The 21,990-nt window shown below is 35.3% G+C and overlaps 2 protein-coding genes and 1 long non-coding RNA gene across 4 annotated transcripts in view; 2 read left to right on the top strand and 1 right to left on the bottom strand.

Annotated features, from left to right (window-relative positions):
- The first annotated feature begins 180 nt into the window (after positions 1–180).
- LOC138696815 (uncharacterized) lies at positions 181–4,310 on the top strand. The gene is made up of 2 exons (XR_011331468.1): positions 181–1,087; positions 3,874–4,310. It is a non-coding gene; the product is annotated as an uncharacterized lncRNA (long non-coding RNA).
- Positions 1,913–9,428, bottom strand: Vps2 (vacuolar protein sorting 2). Of its 2 annotated transcripts, none has more exons than XM_069822238.1 (5): positions 9,280–9,428; positions 7,003–7,180; positions 6,212–6,387; positions 4,187–4,321; positions 1,913–4,096 (listed from the first exon to the last, which is right to left on the bottom strand). In XM_069822238.1, exons 2-5 carry the CDS (start codon positions 7,174–7,176, stop codon positions 3,859–3,861), a joined length of 723 nt encoding a protein of 240 aa, XP_069678339.1. In that variant the 5' UTR covers positions 7,177–7,180; positions 9,280–9,428; the 3' UTR covers positions 1,913–3,858. The 2 variants fall into 2 exon arrangements, with proteins under 2 accessions (XP_069678339.1, XP_069678338.1); XM_069822237.1 differs by lacking the exon at positions 9,280–9,428 and adding an exon at positions 8,374–8,510.
- A 41-nt stretch (positions 9,429–9,469) lies between these two features.
- Positions 9,470–21,990, top strand: part of LOC138696812 (zinc finger CCCH domain-containing protein 11A-like) — a 37,452-nt gene continuing 24,931 nt past the window's right edge. The window contains exon 1 of the mRNA XM_069822236.1: positions 9,470–9,614. The gene's annotated coding sequence lies outside the window, so the exon portion shown is untranslated. The remainder of the gene's footprint in view (positions 9,615–21,990) is intronic.

The following is a 21,990-nucleotide window of genomic DNA, read 5'->3' as shown; positions in this document are numbered from 1 at the left end:
CCTCCGATAAATTTCTTTTCTACCTTTTATTTCTTAGAAATATAGACCCTTAATCTTTTTAATAGAAAATAGTAGGAATTCTAAAATTATTAGGAAGTATCTTTAGCTATTTACTATTGTTATTCTTGCAGTTTTACTTGGTCTGTATGTGATTGTTACGTTCCAACTGCAATTGTTTGAGGGAATTTTAATATTGCTATCGAATTTTGTGGAAGGCAACACTGATTTCCAATTTAGAAAGCAATATGGCGCTGTCATGATAAATAATTGTTTAGAATGTCTTTTCTTTAGTATTTTTTTCTTGTTTAGTTTAGAATTCACAAGAGATAAAAACACAGAAAATTAAGAATACGCATCAGTAGAATCGAAAATAAAAAGATTAGTAATAAGTATCAATGTCTTTCCATGTTAAAATGTGAAAGTACATATACCGTTAAATATCTAACCTTAATCTTTGATATTATTTCGTGCTTCTTACTGACTTGCCTATATTACTAACATCTTTATTTGGGCTCGCGGTAACGCTGCAAGCCGAAATTTGGTGGGTTCGATTCTTGATGGAGTTCGTCCATCGATTTAATCCTTCTGTCAGCACTATAGCCCTGGGGTTTACTCAGCATCTAACAAATTAGTACCAGAGGTATTTCCTTGCCAGTAGAAGTTGCAGACGTGTAGGATTGATATTACCATTAATACTGATCGTACAAGTGGGATCCTTAAACTCCCGCTACCCTTCAGGCCTTCAATAGGGATAACTTTATCTTTGTTATTTGGGGTACATTAAAGCAAGATAAGGTGTTCACGCAATAGTGTGTTCTCTAGACAGAAGGCACACTATTTGTATTGTTTTAATCCGATGTGGAGTTATGCTGACCCTACGTCACGAATGTCTGGTGCATATGCTTAAAAGAACACGAATGGGGAGCATTGGAGTTAAATAAACCCCGAAGAAAATACGAAGAATTACGATTCTGCAATGTCAAACATTGTGCGTCTATAAAATCCATACCTCAAAGTTGTTACTCTCATCTTCAGGTGGTTTCTTCTCTCCAGTCTCAACAATACATTATACATTGTAATCGTTGCGGTAATTATCTTTTGTTGACTTGGCACAGATATGCAACTTCATTTTTTGGACAAATAATGCTCGTGAATTTGTCAGTATTTGAAATTTCTAACAGGACACACTTTTAACGTTTCTAGATATTGTGTTTAGTTTTACCTTGGCATAAATAATTTCAGAAGGGCCAAATGTGCAGCAGTAAGGAAGTAGGAAAAAATTCTGCAAGTTTCTCAGATGTTTTTTTTTTTTTTTATTTCAAATTAATATACAGGGTGAAGTTCTCCCTTGGTTTATGGAGGCTATTCCTGATGTTATTTAGAACAAAAAATGTAAATAAATTACGGACTTGGTAATATGAAAACAGCATAAAAAAACTTTTATTTCAGGGTTTCACTAACAAAACTGCAAAAAATAATTAAAATACAAACAATTGATTGTTTATGTATCAGTCTCTTTCATTTAGAGTGAATTTAAATCACATTTTTGAAAATTCCTCCCTGAATCTCAAGGCAGGTGTAGCATTTCGCAGTTTCACACATTTGTTCCTTATTGTCGCCATTGCTTCAAGAATGCGTTGAAGCAACTCTTTGCGTGTTTGTACCTTAACCTGATAGCTTAATAAATAGCAACTATCAACAACGTGCACGTAGTTTTGGCAACAAACATGTCTAGCGCTCCATTCACTGTGACGCGTTACGAAAAATTTTTATAACTCTGCGATTATGAATGTAATCCCATTAATTTATTTACATTTTTTGTTCCAAATAACCTCAGGAATCACCTCCATAAACCGGGACAGAAATTCGCGAATCACCCTGTAAATGAATATATAAAAATAATAGTCACAAGTATGAAATGTTTAACAAGTATATTACAGTTGTATGCTACATCACTTTTATAAGACAATATAATACAAAAGGAGTACATCTGAATCAAATGCACACATAAAATTCAATGCAAAGAAAAATTACTACAATGCATACTTTCTTTAAAAATAAGTTTTTAGTAGTTCTGCTCTCACAAGTAATTTATGTGTGTGTAATAACTTGAAACTAAGAGAAAATGACCACAGATATAATTTCAATGTCGTAACTATTGTCCTTAAATAATTAGAATCACTGTTTTAAAGTAAATATAAGTAGATAAAATTCTTTACCAAATATAACAGTCCTTTACGTTCACGTAACAAGAGGCAATGCATTCCATGTTATATAGAAGAGCACATTAGTAATGCAAAGCTGCTGACAATGATGTTAGTAATTACAACATAAAACGATGATTTTTTGTTCTCATAACATATTACACGCAGCTTCTGAAGTACCATTTGAAGTTCAAATCCATATACCCACAAACGTACATCACAAAACAAAGCAGTATAATATTCTATACATCGCAGTCTTTCAGCATTATATTATATACAACTGTTCTCAAGAAGCTGAAAAAATACAAACTGAAGTAGATAATTATTCATAAAATAATTCCTTGCTTCAGTCTCTAATTTGAAAGATAGGCGTATATAAAATCTGCAGTTTATATATGCACTTCTATCATTCAGACATGTGCTTCAGCACTCATTTTGTTAAGGCTTGGGAGTTCATAATGGAGAAATATTTATAGCATTTATCAATTTATTTCTTTGAAGATAAGATTTTGTATTTCTTGGAAGCAAAGGTTTGGTACACTCTCTTTTATTACTGGTGCACAAATACTTTATTCAAGAGTTATTTTAATGTATTGGTACTTGAAAATCTTAGATGCTGTAAGAAATAATGTAAATAATAATGACTTTAAGCTCAATTCGAAATATTTACAATCTGCATCTTTCTGATTGTGTTGCAATATCTCTCTGATGGGCTTATTTGATACTTCAAATCATAATTAATTACATTTTATTTACTATATATTTTTATTGGCAGTCTCAATACACAGGAAGGTACTACATTTTTAATACAGCTGTACATACATAGTATGTATGTATTTATACTTCAGTTTCTTTGTAAACTGCTTTCACTCAATTAGGCCTTTATGTTATTACTATTAACTTACATTTTTTTTTTCATTCTTTTTAGCTTTCAGTATTAGTTGGTAGTCACTTATGTTTTTCTTCTGTGAATCACAACCATGAACACCCTCTGGTACTGAAAGGTATGATTTGAGCTTAGGCCAGTGCTTATCCAACATGTGGACACATTTTAGTGGAGTAATATGTAATATCCTGATATATGAGCATGAAAACTGCCATACTTCTATCTTGAAATCATTTATTCTTGGTATAAACGATCGTTTCTTGCAACAAACATGCAACAGTTTACTAGCTAATAAAAAGATGTCCCTTATCATTGGTGTTTTTTTTAATGTAGATGGAGAATTGTAAAAATAAAATATTAAATACAGTACAGTTTTACTGCTGCTTTTGCTTCTTTTGTGTGAATGCTTTAATAATATATTTAACAATATTTCATTAAGCAATTTTATACTTTTAAACTATTTATGTAAGCTAGAAAGAGGATATTTTTATCAGTTCTATTAGGTGCATTATAAACAGTTGTCCAGATGAACTGTAAAAGAAAATAGTGAGAAATATTTCACTTAGAAACATTTTCTGCAATGATATTACCATTTTCTTCAATAATTTATTGTTTCACTTTATATTTCTAAATATATATATATAACAAATTTCTGTCTTAAAATGCCTTAGGTATTTGTTTGAACCAGTAAATGTCTTATAGAGCCATTACTCTTGCTTCCAAGCAGGGAACCTGCGAGATCTGTGTCAGTAGGTAACAGTTCAACTTCTATTCTCTCCGCAGGTTGTCAAGTCGGGCCTGGAGGTCTGCATCTGCGTCATTAACTGCCCCTGCACCACCACCGCCTCCGCCGCCAACTCCAGCACCGCCTCCTCCTGCTGCTGCAGCCATGGCAGGGGCTTTTGCTCCACTTGCTGCCAAAGAACCTGAAGCTTGCGGCAAGCCAGACAACTGGTCTGTGAGCTGAAGACCGAGTTCATCTAATACTTGTGACACAACAGCATCACTGAAACATACACAGGAGTGGATGGATACATGTAATATTTTCTCCATTATTATATATATATGAGCTATTATTAAATAGAAATAAACATACCTTTCTTCTTCATCTCCTTCGTCTTCCATCGCATCATCAATAGCATCATTCATCATTTCTTCTTTCATATCCATGATCTCTGACTGCTTCTCAAATTCTTGAAGAATTCTTTGAATCTGGGGTAGGTTCAACTGCCTGCAACGTATCAGATACAAACAATAAGAAGCAGTGAAGCTTACATTTCCTTTAAAAATAAGAAAAAAATCATTTACAGGACCCCATCTGTGTTAGGGTTAGTGCATATATGACAACTGGATGCAGTTAAGCACAAGGGAACCAAGCCACAAAATTGTTATTTTTTAGATAATGATACTAGTTTATCTGGATTGTTAAATGTACGATTGTTGTATGGCAGATTACTGTGTAAATTACCTGATCAAATAAAAAATTGATACAGATCCTATCTTCATGTTTTTTTTAATTATACTCAAAATCTCAACATAACTAAGGACAGTAAGAAGTGTACGCTTCCATTTTTTTTACTATAGTGTAATACGTAACCATCCTTCAGAAGATTTTTTTTTGAGTTGGCTACTTTTTCCTCCAGAGTTTAGTTTTTTTTTTAATTTGGTAATTTCATAGAAGACGGCCACTTGGTTGAATATAGTAAGTATCACCAACTTTTTATTTCAGAGTTAAATGTTAGTGATCTTTTAGTGACTTTTACATGTTAGTTCTAGGTTTTTTATACTAGGTGTCGCTGTGATTTTCTTTTAATTTTATTGGTTATAGTTGTCATTTGTTCTAGAATTTTCGTTAATTTTGAATGGATAATGACGTTATCAGTTGTTCTTGGTTGTTTGACGTGAGTGGTGCTATGTTGTGTCTGATGGCTAAAGCTATTGAAAGTTTCTCATTTTATGGTTTTTGTGATTTTCTTTCGATTTGATTGGTTATAGTTGTCATTTATTCTAGAATTTTCATTAATTTTGAATGGATAATGACGTTATCAGTTGTTCTTGGTTGTTTGACGTGAGTGGTGTTACATTGTAGACTTGTCTGCATTTGTCGAATGCGCATCATCATGCTTATGAAAAGGCACTTTTCAGTGGCAATAATTTATTTTGTGTGCACAAGGTTGGAATTTTGAAGTAAGAGGGAAAGGAAGGAATCTGTGTTCTGAAATTTATCTATTAAATTTTGTGTCGATTTTGGTTTAGTTCTTTCGCTGGTGAATAAGGATTGTGTTGAATGTTGAGGAGAAAACTGTTTTTCTGTGGTTTAAAGGAATTATTTACTGAATTTTCTGTAGAAGTTAAGGTGTAATAAGTGTTCGAAGAGAATTTCATTTAGTGTAAACACGTGGTTTATTTATGCAAAGTTGACTGTATGACAAAGTGTTGGTTTAGTTCTTTGTTGCCTGCATGGTTTAAGTTTAGATTGTCTTAAAGCCTGTGTCATTTATACTGGAAGCGAAGAGGTTGTCGTTGAAGACGTCGATGAGAATTTAATTTTATTTGATAAGGTGATAAATTATTATGTTTTGTTTTGTGTCTTAGTGATTTTTGCGGGTAAAGTGCAGACGAAAACTGCCAGAAAAGTACTATCAACTATGAAGTTCGAATGCCACGAAACGCCAAAAAAATCAAAGGCGAAAAATTAAATGTATTTTCATTCTTTTTTGAGGGCTTGTTCTTCTTTAAAAATATGAATATATATTTGATTTTTCATCTTTGATTTTGCGATGTTTGGTGACATTTGGACTTTATAGTTGGCAGAACGTTTTTGGTAGTTTTCGTCAGCCATGTTGGATTTTGCCCGTCTTCTAGGAAATTACCTTAAATTTATTTATATGTTTCTTACTCCTTTAATTGTTTGCTGCTCTCATTTTTCAGCATTGTGCAGAATGACGAATGAAACTGCTCGTTATTTTTTAAATTTAAATGCAAAGTTTTAGCTGAAATTCTAACGATACTTCCATTTACTTTATATTTTTGTCTGACATGAATCTCTGAAACACTCTTGAAGAACTTTTATTTATTTAATTTTCATAAGTTTGATTTACGTAAGTTATAGTCTACTTACCTGTTCATATTCTGCATTGCTTTCGTTACACCTTTCATTGCTTGTGCCATTGCATTCTGTGACCTGAGTGTCTGTATCTTAAGAGAGACAGCTTGAATATTAGCTTTCATAAGCATGAACTTTTTTACATAACGTCGTGTCCTCACAAGGTCTTTAGCCATTATTTTCACAGCATCCTAAAACAACAGAGTATATAGTTTTTGGTTCATGTTTACAAATACATAAAACAATAGAATAAACAAACAACATACATAATCTACTATGATCTACATTGTTTCTCATATTTTGTAAATTTCTTTGATTACAACTTGTATAGATAATCCTATCCAATTTTGAAGTTCCGTTAGCTTTTACCCAGTGTCTTATGCCACTATCGAAGCTCTATTTTCACTTCATAGAAATGGAATTTTAGTTCACCTGGTATAAAATTAAATATAAATAAACCATTTTCATTTTTAAATCAGTTACTGTATACGAAAATAAATAGTGCACTTAAAATGTGTATGCTTGGATTTGCGCAATCATTAATTGTATGGTTTGACAGATAGGTAGGCCTACATGTGGTAAGAGTTAAATGTTGCATTTCTCTGAAATTGAATTTCAAGTTTGGGCTACCAATAATGAAATCATTATTATCGAAATCGATATATAAATTACAATTTAAAAAAAAACAATATAGAAGTCTTTGGGAGCAGAATGGTATATAATGTGAACACATGTCGGTAACATCTTGCAAGTTGTGGACATCATACCAGCAATAACACTAGGGAACAAGCAATTGGTGTACTAACCATCTGGCCTTCTTTAGCCATTTTCTTTATATCTGCAATAATCTTCTTTTCTTGTTGTTCCATTCGAGCTCTTTCTCGATCCAAGTCTCTCATAGCTTTGTTCAATGCACGTTGGTTCTTCCGCAGCATCTCCTCTGGAGTCATGCGTTTGCCAAAAAGCCATTCTAAAGGCATTTTTCTGTAAATGAAATTTGCACTTAAGTAATATTATTTACAGAATAACGGGTTATTTATCAAAAACAATGGAAAGAATTATCATCAGCAGGCTAAACTGGTATATTGAAAACCACAACATTTTGCACCCTGCCCAAGCAGGTTTAAAACAAAATCGCTCAACAGAACAAGTTGTAGACTTAGGCCGTGTCTCAAAGCTATATTTTCAGCTGAAGTGAACTAAATTGTTGACTAAATAGCCGAATGTGACGTCTGAAGTCATGATCCAAAGCTACATAGTCCATAGCAATCAAGTCCGTAGTAGCTAGTCAACGAAAATGCTTGCTTGATTGTCGACTTGTTCACTAAACAAACATGGATACCTCATCAGCAAATGGGGTTATGAAATCTGAAAATGCTTTGGAAGTAAAATAATGTAAATATAATTTAGAATAACACGTTAACTTTGAACACTGATATTGTTAGTACCTTCTGTACAATGTTTTAATCATTACTGTAATATATTAAGCCCTTATCTTTTCCATATAACTCGTAATGAAACTGCATTAGGACACTGCCTTCTTAATTTAGTGCTGCACCGTAATGTCATGGTTTTTAGAAAAATAATCTATGAAGAAGGCCATGTTTCAAGCATACATTTCCAAAGCTCCCTAGTGTGTAGTTCACAAGTCATCTAGTTGCTAGTCACTAGTGTGTAGTATGGACTTGAGCTTTGAGACACGGCCTTAGTCAACGAGTAAAATCAACTCTGATCAACTCCTTACTTTTACATACAAGTAATATGGATTTAAAATCAGAAATTATCGAATCAGCTCTGAAAATACACGATAAACTTAGACTGATTGCCCTCCTAGCAACATACATCACGTCTGCAAACTTAAAACGCAAGAAGGTTTTTTACAAAAGATAATAACAGAAAGACACAAACTTGGTATATCTTGGATAACATCTGAACTTTTACCCCTAACTTAAGTAATCCGCTAGAACTATACATCATACTAATTACCATCTAGACCTAAGTGAACCAAATGCCCACTGCGAACTCTTCTCAGTGTATCTCACTCTTGGAAAAACTTTACACCATTTGATGGAGAGATTGGAGCCATAGAAACTGCCTTGAAACAACTCACCTGCAGGTTTACATCCTTTATAAATGTTGTCATTCTAGTTGACACTAAATCTGCAATTGCAAATTACCTGGAACCTCCAGTCAAGAATGATGTACTACAATGCAGGAAGATCATCAGAGAGATTAATAACCTGGGCAAAATAGTGTCCCTACAATGGATACCGTCTCTCTGCGGGATTGCAAGAAATGAAACGGCAGATTCGTTGGCTAAGAAGGGAACGCATATTCTCCAAAATTTTCCTTGCACAATCCCATACTCTAGAGCAGCTGTAAACATCCGACACAGTCAGAAAAGCTTTCCGAGTTAATTTGGAAGATCAGACAAACGATAAACTTTGGAAAGAAGCTTTATTAACCGCACTCCCAGAATGGCCTAGCAGAACTGCTGTTGCTTTATTCCGCACTGCAACAGAGCATGACTACCTAGGCAACCAGCCTCCTTCATCTAAATAAATCATTTACAGAATAATGAGGGCATGCAAAACTATCGCAATCCTGTCAAAAGTTTGGACAACTGTAAGTCATAAGAAAATATGTTGGCAAATTTAAGACGGTCATCATCATAATCATCATCCTCGCTGTGTCTTTTGAATTTTAAAGTCAATAACAATAAATGAAGATAGTTATATTGGAAAGTTATGAAATATACTTTAATAAACTCCTTCTGTCAGAATTTATATAGCCCAACAGTTTTTAGTATAGTTTTTAATTTACTGATGACTGTTATGTGACCTATTTAACGTCACTTTAAGAAATGTCATCTTGTTTGAAGTTTTTAGATTCTCATAAATATTCATCATAATCACATGCTTATATGGAATAAGACTATAGGCAGTGAATAAAGTACAATATTTCACACGTTACAACTTATTACGAAGGAATTCTTTCGTTTCCTGTCAGCTAACACATTACGGTCCTTTCACTAATACGCTATTAAAGCGTTTGGAAAAAATGAATAAAAATGTAAATTATACCTTAGCCGAAAATAATTTTTCAATGGGAAATTATCTCCTTATCCTTCTTATGATTCACACCTATTGCAATCACAATTCACCACTTTCGTACTTTCTGTTTATAGCAGTCTTGACGTATGTACAGTCAAAGATTTTGGTACGGTGTTCACCATTTGGTTATTGCTCTTTGACGTTCGGCTCAGTTCTGCTTACGCTCTGCTACGTTATCGAGATTATAAATTCTTAATCTATTCTAGAACGCGTCCGTATTACAGTTTCCGGTACAGAGCTTTGGGTAAAATCCGGATTCCGGAACTGAAAGATTAGAGAAGACGCCTGCTGGAAAGAAAATACACGTAAGATTTGGTTATTACTTTAGACTAATTAGGAAATCGATATTACAACTGTTGGCATTCCATTTCATGTAATAATATACTGAACGATATGCTAAGAATCCATTAGCGCTTGCATGAACATATGCTTGTCTCTCGAATTTGTATTCTGGTTCTTTCCAAACATTTTGTTTTGAATTGTGAGTATATCTTGACGGAAAGTTCATTTAGCATAACTTTTAACAATGTAATTTAGTTCTAAAACGTATGTACAACGTATATCTTTCTTATGTTCACAGTATTCTGTATTGTATATGACCCAAATTTGACATGACCTTGTAGGTCAAAATGTGGCATGTTTTGAATCGTTTTTTAAGTTGTCAAGTTTCGTGTGATGGTCGTTGTTAGTTCTATAAATAGTATAACATTAACTTGTGATACAATTTTCCCATTTATTGGATATGGTTAAAGCAGTAGTAAGGTTACAGAATTGTGATCATAGCCTTTTAACCTGTAGGTGCAGAATGTTGTGAAAAATTCAGTGTTGTTTTTGTATCATAAGTGGTTATCAGTGTTAGTTTTAATACTGCTATATAAATCAACTGTAGAATAATAAATTGGTGTTAATACATAAAAGAATTTCGTATGCAAACTTAGGAATTATGATATACTGCAACTGCAAGTTAATGAGATTGCCACAACTATTTTAACTATGCTGATATGTGCTATGAATTTACAGTGTTAATAAGTAGAAAATGTAAATGCCTTGAATCAGAGATTAACAGAGCCATTTGCTTGAGTGTTATGAACATGATATCATGAAAGTATATAGGCCTATTGTAGGCTACTTTAACAGTTTCAAGAATTAAACAAATCCTGTGTGAGTAGTTATAACTTCTGTTTCATTGATGTGTTATTAAAAAAATTGTTAAGAAGGAGAATATTCAGTGTATTTCGTGTAAGTGCATAGTGTTTGAAGTTCCACTCACAATGAAAGGGAACGTTCTTGCGAGATATTAAAGGTAGCCTACTACTACCGTACTGAATACAGTAGGCCACTGGTAACTTATAATTCTATTGAATCGAGTTTAAGATGACAGTAATTCATATTGTGAGTATGAAATAACATGATCTGTTGACATTTGCTGGGGTAGTGGTAGATATGGGGCCAGGTGAGGTAAGAACATCGGAGATGATAGGAGACATCGAAATACTCGAAGAGGAAGTGCTTCATAGCATTGGGGGAAGACCCTCAGCTGATGCAGAGGAGTCACAGTTAAAACGAAGGGGATGCTAGTGCACACGGACTTTGGATGCCTGATATATTAGGCCTAATATGAGAATCGTGCTTACCAACAGAAGACAGCAGTAAGAATTGCACTGTACTTTCTTACTATCAGGGTTGCTGAAATTTATTCCATTTGCATTGCATTTATGGTTCAGGGAAAATATTCCCATTTTGTATTTTCAAAACACATACGTTAATCTAATTTTACGAGTGTTTAATCCTCGTGTCATGTTGCTTCAATGTAAAGGATAAGTTTGCAGCAGTATAAGTAAGAGATTTAAATATTATGACTATTTGGGAGACCTCTCATTCCCTCCTCCCATATGAATGGAGACTTGGATAAAGCGATAAGCCTGTGTGCTCTAGTACCCCGAAGGAAAGTAACTATGTATTGGTATGTACTATGCAATTTCTTACTGTTTAGTTATGTTAAGAATGTAAGTCTGTTGTAAATACTTCTTTAGATATATTGCGGAAGTAATTATTACTATTCATAACAGAACTACCCATTAATGTATTAATATTTTCTTTTGTAAATAGTGTACTTTGTCTTCTAGGAAATCCTTGTTTAGGGAAAGGAATAATAACAAAAGAAAAAAAAGTGGTGAAAACTTTCTATTTAGGGTAAATTCATTGGTGAAAGGGTCACTGTAAAATTGGCAAGAATTTATGCTCTCAATTTGGTTATTTTTTTCTACTCATACTAGGCCTATAATATATAGACTGGAAAGTAATTAAAACGACGAACTCCGGGAGGTTGTATGGGACACCAAAATAAATACTTTTCTCTAAAGTCCGCCGAGTTAGCTCTGTGGTAGCTTGTATGCCTCCAGACTAGCCGGCCTGGGTTCGATTCCCGGAGGGATCAGAAATTTTCTTGTGAAATTTCTACCTCGGGACTAGGAGAGATGGCGGTGCACAACTTCTAATCACTAAATTGTGCACCATTATGCTGGATTAAATCCAAAATCTCTCCGCAGTGCATATGAAGGGAAGGCATATGTCACTGTTGATAGTGATTTGTCTGTCGGATGGGGACGTAAGCCTGGCGGTCCCCTTGGTGTTATTCGACAGGAGTAGGCTACGTGCCGGCGCCGGGTTTCCCCTTCTCCCTCCCTCACCATCATCATCCTTACCCATTCCCTACACTACACTTACATGAACACTTAACATACACTCATCTTAGTACACGACATAACTCTTCACAGATACACATCATGCATAAAGTGGCTTGCCGAAATGGTGTGTCTGAGAATAAGGTGCTTAAGAAAATATTTGGAGCTGAGAGAATTGAAATTACAGGAGAATGGAGAAAGTTACACAACTCAGAACTGCACGCATTGTATTCTTCACCTAACATAATTAGGAACATTAACTCCAGATATTTGAGATGGGCAGGGCATGTAGCACATATGTAGAAATGCATATAGAGTGTTAGTTGGAACACCTTTGGGGAGGTCAAGATGTAGATGGGATGATAATATTAAAATAGATTTGAGAGAGCTGGGGTATGATTGTAGAGACTGGATTAATCTTACTAAGGATAAGGACCGATGGCAGGCTTATGTGAGGGTGGCAATGCACCTCTGAGTTCCTTAAAAGCCATTTGTAAGTAAGTATATACAGCTGAAGACTTTTGAAATGGGTGTCACAGTGCTGCCAAGATCTGGAAAGAAAAATAAGAGATCAGTGACAGGTTAGGTTTGGTTTTTCAGGCTATTGGTATGTTTTACATATACACTTTTTGGTAGGTAAATAGATAGAAAGCGAGTTTTTGTAGGGTCGAGTATCAGTTATGGGTTAGGTTTGGTTTGGTTCAGGTTTTTGATAAGCTTTGCATACACGCTTTTGGTAGGTAGGTGAATAGTGAGTTTTTATAAAGTCGAGAATCAATGATAGGTTATGTTTGGTCTGTTCAAGCTTTTGGTATGCCTTGGTGGATTGATAGAAAGTGAGTTTTCGTAAGGACGAGGATCAGATAGGTTTGGTTTGTTAGGATTTGGTATGCCTTGCATGTACATACATTCTTTTATAGATAACATTCGCTTTCCCGCAAAGTGCAAAATGATGGTGGTACACCTGGGTTATGTCACCGACTGAAAATGTCTGAAAAAAATGATCCATTGGGCATACAAGAAATGAAGGTTTTGAGGTGGGCTGGGTTGATTTTGCATCTTTCACAGTGATGATACTGTGTGTCTAGAGCGGTGCACTAAAATTTTGAGGTTATTTTCAGTGATGTTTTTTCTCCTGTGTGGTGCATAGCAAGATCAAAGATTCCCTGTGATGACTTCAAATAGAGTAGTTCGTGATTTTGTCAGAGATGCCTTTTGAGTGTACATTCACTAATATGTTTAAAAATATAGTTCATTCTTTTAAAATCGTGTATGTTGGCTATGTAGAATTTTATTAGTTAATACGATATTGTATAGAACAGGCGAAAGGAAGACTGCCCTACACTGAGCTTAATTAACCCTTCAGTACTTGTCGCATACTTTTTCGTAACGTATTCAGTTGCGTTGGGGGACAGGTGTCACCCTAGTTATATTCTTGCTTCAGAGAATGAATTTGAACATTCTTTTCAATATGAATGGTTACATAAATGTGTTACTATGGAGTATATACAGTTTATTTATAAATAAATATAAAAGTAGTTTTGAAACTGAATTAATTAATTTATGATTAGTCGATAATTATTTATGTGTAAATTTCAAATATTTTCTACATTTACCTTCAAAATTAACACTGGAAACATGTTTTATAATCCTTGCTTTGTTGTGAAAACTTTCTATACAATGATACCTGAGTAGCTTTTGACTTATTATCCTTAAGATTACCCTTCAAAAGACTTTATTCCTGAATGCTTTCTGCAGACATGTCTTCACAATACCTAGTTATTTACAAGCAATTTACACAGATATCCCTCAAGTAGTTGGCACATGTCCGATTTGAACATTTCACACACCATTTCTAGTCTTTTGTCTCGAGACCTATCAGATTGGTAACAATGGTCCCTGGATCCATTCCTTTGTTCTAGGGCTGGCATAGCAGATTCTTGAATTCCCAGTTATACTTGAGAATGCCTTTTAATCTCTAAAGGAATCTGATAAACGTAGATCTACAATTCTTCGAAGTTTAATAGAACAAATTGTCACAAAAGTGATAATGAATACTTACCGAAATTTTGCAGAAACTGTAACATATAAAGTCGTGTGGTTGACAATTGTGGACTGGACAAGGAAAACGGTATAGGCCTATGTGCCAAAATGACAACGTGTGGGAAAACACAAAAAACTGTATACTTGCAATTATTGTTCAATTTTTTCAACATAAAGTGTAATTATTGTTCAATTTTTTCAACATAAAGTGTTTCAACATCCAATTAAGTTCCCTGCAAACATATTGAGCTGTGAAACAACCCATTCCTGACAATATTATGTAGTGTAACTGGCTCCCATATTATCAAAGTCTGACAATGATATAAGTGCCATGTATAATTTCCTTGAAAACGGTACAAACAGTCGAGTGATTTGTGAATATTAAAAGGTAGAACACTAAAAATTTGATTTGTAAGCACGATAAACTATTTTTCTTACTGTCACAGGTCCTTATAAAAACCATGGTACTTTGTGCCCATGAAATCTAGCATCTCTGCGTTTAAAGAGTTCTTTGGAGTCAACATAGAAAACTTCTCCAGACTTGTAATAGATTGCAGTGTTCGTCCTCTTCTTAGAACCTGACATGTCTTCCACTGTTCAGAATCACTCAAGTTATTCCTGGTAAGGACCAATGTTGGATGATCACAAGCAATTCGAATTCATGATACTTGAGTAATGCGTAACATATTTATGGCCCTATCAGCTTCTGAAGCTACATCCAAGAAGTCTTCAGATGTCATTGAAATTTATTTGAATGGTTTTTTAATTCTGGCCGACCTTACAATGTCCTCCATTCCATCAGGAACCATGGCTTTACAAACCCTCTTCCTTAGCAGTTTCGTATGGCTTCCCTTGCTGCCGTAGTTTCCTATTTTCTACACACTTCTTTGCCTTAGATTCTTTTATAGTTAGTGGCCTGTTATTATCCATAATAAATGCTTCAAGACTGCTACATTCACTGCAGATCAACACAGCGACTAACCCTCCACAGAACATATACTAGGTGCTACTTATATCGTTCATCAGGACTATACTATGGGACTTATATTGAGTGCCATCTAGAATGCACTCGTTTGACTATATGGAAGGATGTTTGGCACATATATCCATTACTATGACATTGGTGCTGCTACATATATCACATTCCATGACAAAAACAAAATTTGACCTCGGAGGCACTTATACCGTTTTCCATGTCTGCTCCTCAATTATTGTCACCCAGAAGAATAAAACCTTAGGTACACAAGTTATACAAACAACTTCAAGACTGAAACTAAAGAATGTAATTAAATATGCGAGCTTTGTTTTGAAGAAATCTAAAGCATCACCATTGTAAACACTTTCTAGGAAATACTGTACAACAATGAAAAGAAACACGCTGGTTGACAGGCGAGTACTGAAGGGTTAAGATTTCCATTAAGCCAACGTGAGGTAAGGAAATGTTTATCATCAGTGCATAGAAAGCACAACTACTACGGTAATGCAATGTATGTTTAACTGAGAAAGTTATGAAGGTCCCCTTACTCGGAGAGACAATACAGTATCTAATGTGCCTGAATTCTTTTGGCTTTATCATTTAAAAACGAGTATTAAAAAGAGTGAGGGGTCTCTTATGTGTGCACCACTTAATGCTCTGACTGTACCTCATGTTTAATTAATTGTATACTGTTTTAAAAGCTATAGTTTTAGTTTGATAAGTACCTAGCCTATGTATTTTTACTCAAAAATGTAATATTTACGAACTCGGAAATGACTGTATTTTTTAAAATTAGTTAGATATGCATATATTTTAATTATTACACGAAATAAATTATGTAGGTAATTAATTTTACACATTATTTACTGAGTTGCATTTACTGAGTACCCAAACATCACAAGCTTTTCAGACATATCAGCCAGAACTACTTGCATCAGATCGCATTTATGAACAAGAATACCTCCATTTATAATTACAGCTCATTGCCTATGAATTCCCATCACCTTCGTTGTATCCGTCGCTTGGTAACACAATTATAATGTACATAGCTGTGTATGTAGCCTAGTGATTCAAAATATGAAACTATAGCCTCATGGTTTTTATTTTATTAAGAATTGTGGATAAGAAGAAGGAAGTGCAAGAAAGGAAGATTAAGAACATTAGAAGTACTGATATGGTATATTTTTCCGTGATGAGTCTAAAAACATTAGAAGTACTGGTATGATATATTTTTCCGTGATGAGTCTAAAAACATTAGAAGTACTGGTATGATATATTTTTCCGTGATGAGTCATAAAATCTATTCAGCATTATTCTTTCTTCACTCCTTCTAGTGCAGCATATATGGCATGATTAGTCGTTCTACTGTAAAATATTCTGGATGTACGATATGCTATAGAATTTGATTGCACTAAAACAGCAGTCGTCGCTCAGTGTACTCTCGGGATAGCGTCTCTTACCCACAGGTCTCTTACAGCACCAGTGTGCATTCGTGGCTGCTGGCAGGTACGCTTTCTATCTCTTCCTTCTGCATGATGGAGCATATTTTGTTGCATCACTTACTCTCTGCCCATTTGAGTGAGTCCTAATGACCACTGTACTAAAACGTAATCAACAAACAAGTGTACTTAATCAGCAACAGTATCATTCTAGTAGGCAGGCCTACATAAAATAAATAGATAAAGAAGATTCTGGACAGTACCAGTCCCCATCTTAGGTATATGACAACAGTAAAAATTTAAACTATAAATTTGTCTTCTTAATACATAATGTGTATACATCATTTCAGGGACATGGCTGTAAAAGACCCTTTCCCTATATTCCAGTCTTTTTTTGTGTGTTGTGGGAATATGCTTTGGTTGTAGCCTACTCTTTTGTGTTCAATGTTGTCTTTTTATATAACTGCTAATAAAACAGGGCATACTTAAAAATTTCTAACAATAAATGTCAGAAACAAAACAAGAAATAACGATGTAAAGTAGTCATAAACAACACTTCAACAATTAAAAATCAAACTACAGCCATATAAAACGTGTGTATGTCTACTTGATCTGAGAAACAGTGGTTGTAATTCACTGAAATTCGTAGGCGAGTGGTATAGGTAGTGTCTAGAATCTGATTGGTTGATATGGAGTTGGCCTGGCAACTGATTACCACTCGTCCTAGTGACAGCTATCAGAGGTGACTTATTCTTTTAATAATATGAGGATTGTTTGAAAAGTTCATAGCCTGACATAGAAATTAAACTAGGATTGTTCTGAAACAGTGTTTATTTGTTAACATAATCCCCTCTGATTCACACACTTGGTCCACTGGTGCTGCAATGCTGCTATATTCTCCTTATATAGACCCAGAAATAAAATTTGGGCCACTTGAATTTTCCTATTCCAGTTATAACATACTGCATATGTTCGCATGGAAAATTTAGGTGGCCCAAATTTTGTTCTGGGTCTGTACACAGATTCCTCGAGGTCTACAAAAGAACTTTCTGCTGCTGCAATAACCTCTTCATTTGACGCAAATTTCTTAGTAGCCAAGTGAGTTTTGAGCTGTGGGAGAAGAAAGAAGTCTGAGATCTGTAGAGTTGGGAGAGGGGGTTATGGCAACAATTCAAATCCTAGTTCGTATAGTTTAGCAACCGCGATTGCAGACATGTGAGCAGATGTATTGTCGTGATGAAACAACACTTTCTTCTTGGCCATAACCCAGCCATTTCTCGCGAGTTTTCCCTTTGAGTTGCTGCAGGAGATTTGAATAATATTCTCCGGTTATTATTCTCTCCTTTGCTAGATAGTCAATCATGATTATCCTTTCAGAATCTCAGAACACGGACACCATGACTTTCCCAGCTTTTGCTTTCTTTGGAGGCGGAGAATAACTGTGCTTCCATTGTATTGACTGCTGATTTGTCTTAGTGGATCCAGACTTCATCAGTAATCACAAACTGCCAAAAAAGAAAAATCGGGTGAATTTCTCTCGGATCAAGCCAGACAATCTCTCGAAATTTGGTAACAGATGTGCTTTTCTTCTTGTGTTAACAAATACAGAACCCAATTTAAGCGAGATGTATTCACGTAAATGTTGTTGTTGTTTTCTAATGCCAGGCGTTTGACAATAAAGTCATTTGACCTCTTGCACTCCAATATTTTTCAAAGATATTATCATGACCAGCCACTGAAGCACAGATTTTGAGGTGTTCCGAATCAATTTCTTGATTTTTTGGGGGACTATTTTACTTCCGGATAATTTTACCTTAATGGTACTAATTTCAAATTGGAGTGAAAAATGGCAAGTTGTAGCCGATTTAAGTGAACACCATATTTTAACGTTTTGGTGGCTACTTCATTCACACACAACCCCCAGAATGTCTGGAGAACCACACCTGCTGTTGGTCGACGGGTCCATTGGACCTAGCTGGGAGATCTTGTTGATCACCAGCTTTCCCTCCTTAAGCCACTGGAGGACGATTTTAGTGCCATAGCAGGTCAGCACTAGGAACAGAAAAGTAGAAAGAGGAGGAAGGAAAGGGAAATGAACCCCTAGGCCTCGAATGCTCTAATGCCGTCAGGGTCGAAGAAAGTAAGAGTTCAGTCAGAGGACTGGATAGGAAAGGGTAAAGAGGGAATTAGGTATTGGTTAGAGGAAAATTATATCAAATTCAGTCATTAACTCATCAAGCTGACCCAGTGCTAATTGATGAGTAGCCCCTCTCTTTAGTTCAGCTTGTAAAATTATGCTTACTAACAGCTGCACCATGGGAAGGTAGGGATGGGACATTGGGTATTTGTCCAGGTTGGTTCCTTAAAGCCTTCAATGGGAAGGATTAATGGCTCTCCCCCCTGTATCCGACAGATACCCTTTTGCAGCCGTAAATCCCATGATATCTTTTGTTTAGCATCAAAATCAGCATGCTAGCACATCGGAGTCGTGAGATAGCATATGTTAACTGGAAATTTTCACCTATGCCCAAAATGGTCACCAGTCACCACGGGCGTCCACCTGTGCCTCGCGCATGTGCGGCAACAATTCAAGGTCATGCTGGCATTGTAATCGTATACCCGATCGAATGGGACCATATTTATTTCAATCATGTTTATTAGTCACGAAGTTATAGTGCTGGAATGGTTCACTTTGCAAACGTTAGGCTACATTGCCATCTCCGTCCTGGTACCCCATATGTTGGTCTGATTTTAAACACACATTCACAACTAGGCGCTACCAAGGACATTGGGACCTAGCTATTATGGGGAACCAGTGGAACCACAACTGGTTTCTCTACAGGAAAATGCCTGATTCGACTACAGAAGAGTCAGCAGTTACAATTTATTTGAAAATCTTTACATGCCTTATAAATTAAAATCATATTTAGTTTGTTGCTTTTTATTAATAACTTGTGTGTGATAAGATGCATATGAGCAAGGGTGTTCTTAAATATAAGCAAATTAATAACATATTTGAGAGACATACCAATAACTCAGAAATTCGACGCGATAGAGCAGTTTGGGTGCTTTTCCTAATTCAAGAGCTCAAATTACCCCTTGACACTCGTTTTAATTGAGGTCATCGAAAAAATGTTAAAATTTGTGACTAGTGTTATCTTCACATTTATAGAGATGGCTCACAAAACTCTGATAATGGAACATCAGAAGCAGGATATTACATTAAAAATATATCAAGAAAGTTAATACCATGTTCATCTTTCTCCAGTTTTGATACAAAACTTTGCTTTTGATGCTACTGTTCATTACATTTCCCAAATTCTTGATATTTGATGATCCCATGTGGGCTATATTTAATATCAAATACTAATCATATTTTTATTCACATATAACTGTACCTATACAAAAACAACTGACTAAACTCGATCTCCAAAAAAAAAAAAATAATAATAATAATATTTCGAAGGCTCCCTAATCTAGTTAATAACATTGTGGAACAAGTGATGCATTTGCAATCTAGACTGTTGTGACATCTTTATCTACTGCCTTTGTATCAATCAGCTCTCAGTTCACAAACCTATGGATCAATAATTGACTCTCTTCTGACAAAGGATGAATTTTATAGGCCGTACAAAAGAAAACAACCTAACAAAAATGAACAAAAACTTGCAAAGACATATTCAAACATTTTTAACAAAAGCCAAAACAGATGACATTGTCACACAGTTGTATCTATGCTGATTTCATTTTTTTGATTGTTCTGTTTGTTGTTGTTCAGTCAAATGTCCGAAGACAGGTCTGAACCTCACAAGTGACACAACTTGTGAAGCAACTAGACCAGGAGATAATGGGGTAGGGTGGCCAGTTTTTCCCCCTCTATTGCATACATCGTCGACTTGCTACATATTACATTAATCAGACTTCAGATGCATACAAACAATTGTTCTTCCTCTGACACGTACTGTCAAGTGAGATGTATTGGCTGATAATAGACGTACATATCAGCCAGAATATCAATCATAGGTACCTGTTTGTCTGTGGCATGATAATCACGAAGATATGGAACATATTCTTTTATACTGCACATCCATAAATCCTAAATAAGCAAACTAAAGACGTCAATACCAGTCACGCAAGACTGTACTCTTGTAATAGTGACTTATCGAAAGAAACAATTCAGTTATGGAAAGAAACAATCCAGTTCTTTATTCACTTTTTTTCTCAACTCTTCTATTGTTATTTGTTCTCATAGAATTTCCGCTAGTAACAAAATACCTTAGCATGTCTGACTGAAACAAGTGGGCTCAGGTTCGAATTCTGGTTGAGGCAAGTTACATGGTTGAAGTTTTTCCGGAGATTCTCCCTCAACTCATTGAGAGCAAATATTTGGTAACTTTCTGTGTTGGAGATTCATTTCACTGGTGTTATCACCATCTCACACTAGATAAAGTGTTGTAAAGTAAATCAATTAAAAAAATCAAAATACCTGTATTCACGAGTTCTTTCGACATCCTTGTCTGTCATATGATAGCTGCTTTTTCTGCTCATATGCGTGACATGGAGCAACTGAAGTAGCGAGCAACCAGCAAATAAAATAGAGCAGAGTTCAACTTTGGTCGCTATTGTTTATAGGTAACAAATTTGTTTGCTAAGTCTTATTACACAGAGCGAATTTACAAGCTGCATCCAAAATAGCCAGCAAATAGCAGCAAATGAATATGCTTTAATTATTATCAGCAGTCCTGCGGAATACATTAAGAAGATTCATTTAACTGGCATTGGAAATTGTCTGTAAAAGGTTACTTCTTAAGCCTGGTTCAGACGGTGCTAGTTTCTGTGATGCATTCCAAGGTGGCTGCGCTGATGGGTGCCCTGCATGCTCACTTGCTGGCTCCCGTGTTGCCTACGGTGGTGGTAGTTGTTCACACGGAGCTGGCTCTTTTCACAGTTCAAATTGGAAAATCATCTGCTGTTTCATCTGTTGCCAACACTCATGGTCAAAAAGAAACTAAACCGTGAGTGGAAAACAACTAAAGTTCTACATTAACAGTAGTAAATGTCGCAATAAAGTAATTATGTCATAAGTGCGAAACAGCTAAATTCCGATATTTAATTGTTGTTTCTTAGAAACTAAAGAATATAGAAAAAAACAGGTTTAGTTGGAAAACAACGAACATGGCGACATGGTTTCAGTGGTGATATTATATGATCATCTTTGGATCCAGCCTGCAAACCATCACGAAAAATAGCAAGGAACCTACCCTCGAAATCCAGCAAGCTAGCCATCCACGGAGCCACCAGAGCGCATTACTTCCGGCTAGTGAGCACGCATGCGACCCATCAGCGCAGCCACCTTGGAATCCATCACAGAAACACGCACCGTCTGAACCGGGCTTTAGAGTGTTATTTATTTTCCATTATCTGAAGCAGTTCACATTGAGGAGATTTGTAAATACTGTAATATAAAATTATTCTTTTGATAAAGATGAAAATATACGCCTTTCTGGAGAATAGAGCATATTATTATTATTATTATTAT

This window comes from Periplaneta americana, chromosome 3, assembly GCF_040183065.1.
Source record: "Periplaneta americana isolate PAMFEO1 chromosome 3, P.americana_PAMFEO1_priV1, whole genome shotgun sequence".
In the NCBI taxonomy this organism is placed as follows: Eukaryota; Metazoa; Arthropoda; class Insecta; order Blattodea; family Blattidae; genus Periplaneta; species Periplaneta americana.
The sequence above is the reverse complement of the archived record's forward strand: the minus strand, read 5'-3'. Positions and strand labels throughout refer to the sequence as shown.